The following is a 1,304-nucleotide window of genomic DNA, read 5'->3' on the forward strand; positions in this document are numbered from 1 at the left end:
TTGGGCCGCTTGGTGTGTGTGGCCCCGCCCGCGGGCGGCCTGATGGCGTCTGTGGCCCCGCCCGCGGGCGGCCTGATGGCGTCTGTGCCCCGCAGGCTTCACCCCCTTCGGCTCCCTGGGTCACGGGGGCCTCACGGCCTTCTCGTCCACGTCCTTCGGCGGCAGCGGGATGGGCTCCTTCAAGTCTATCTCGACGTCCACCAAGATCGTGAACGGCCGGAAGATCACCACGAAGAGGTGCCGCCGCGCGCCCCAGCTGGGCCCCACGTGTCCCCGCCCGCGACTGGGGGCGACCCCTGTCGGCGCTGTCCTTGGGGGGGGGTGAGAGGGCCCCGCGGACGTGGGCAGCAGAGCGGGCGGGTCCCTGAGGCCTGCAGCCGGGCGGTGGGGCGCCGCGCCGGCCCGGGTCCGCTCCTCAAGGGGCTTTGCCCGCAGGATCGTGGAGAACGGTCAGGAGCGCGTGGAGGTGGAGGAAGACGGCCAGCTCAAGTCCCTGACGATAAATGGTAAGGAGCAGCTGCTTCGCTTGGATAGCAAGTAGCCCGCGCACAGGCGGCCGCAGCGCCGCCCGCCCGCTCGGGAGACCGGAGCCGGAGGACTGGACGCCCGCGCCGGCCCGCGGCCAGGGCGGCTCGCGCCCGCACAGACTCTGAGCTCGCTGTCGGGACCACACGATAGGACCATTTTTTTTTGTCTCTGAAATTGTTGTAAATCTCTGTATGCACTTTGCTTTTTTATTAAACGTGATCCAAAGTGGCCGTGACTCTTGCGTACGCTGACCCCGGCACGGGCCTGCTTCCCGCGTGGCGGGCGGGCGGCGCCCCGTGCGGAGACGGTGCCACGCTCACGGCGACACGTGTCTGGCCACTCTGCACCGAGGACGTTTCTAGTTGTGCATGGACGCTGGCTACTGCGTTTTGACGATTGTTTAACGATGTGATGTCAAGCTTAGGTGTACACGACTGGTCGTTTGCTTACAAAAATAAACGCGAATGTGTTTGCTGCATTCTTTCCTGAGGGCCTGGGCTCGGCGCCTGTGACTCTGGCCCGGCCCCGGCGGCCGCAGCAGGAGCCCAGCCCACCTGGCTCCGAGGTCAGGTGGCGGGTTGGACCCGGGACCCTTGCGGGCCGGCGGGGGCAGAGCTCTGCTGGGAACGAGCAGTGGGGGGCAGTGAGGACTGCTCCCCGGGGCGGCCTGCACCTGCTTCCCAGGGGCTGACCTCTGTGACCTCGGAGCAGCAGCGCCGTGGGGAAGGGGCCGCCTACCCCTGGCCGGGCCTCGGCGGGCGGGCGCGGCGCTGGCC

The 1,304-nt window shown here is 68.5% G+C and overlaps 1 protein-coding gene across 1 annotated transcript in view; it reads left to right on the forward strand.

Moving 5' to 3' along the window:
- DNAJB6 (DnaJ (Hsp40) homolog, subfamily B, member 6) overlaps positions 1 to 1,268 on the forward strand; it is a 6,928-nt gene extending 5,660 nt beyond the window's left edge. The window contains exons 3-4 of the mRNA XM_012733878.1: positions 89 to 237; positions 436 to 1,268. Coding sequence (XP_012589332.1) covers positions 89 to 237; positions 436 to 541 — 255 coding nt within the window. The 3' untranslated portion in view covers positions 542 to 1,268. The remainder of the gene's footprint in view (positions 1 to 88; positions 238 to 435) is intronic.
- The last annotated feature ends 36 nt before the right edge of the window (positions 1,269 to 1,304 follow it).

This window comes from Condylura cristata, unplaced genomic scaffold (assembly GCF_000260355.1).
Source record: "Condylura cristata isolate star-nosed mole 26May11 unplaced genomic scaffold, ConCri1.0 scaffold00042, whole genome shotgun sequence".
In the NCBI taxonomy this organism is placed as follows: domain Eukaryota; kingdom Metazoa; phylum Chordata; class Mammalia; order Eulipotyphla; family Talpidae; genus Condylura; species Condylura cristata.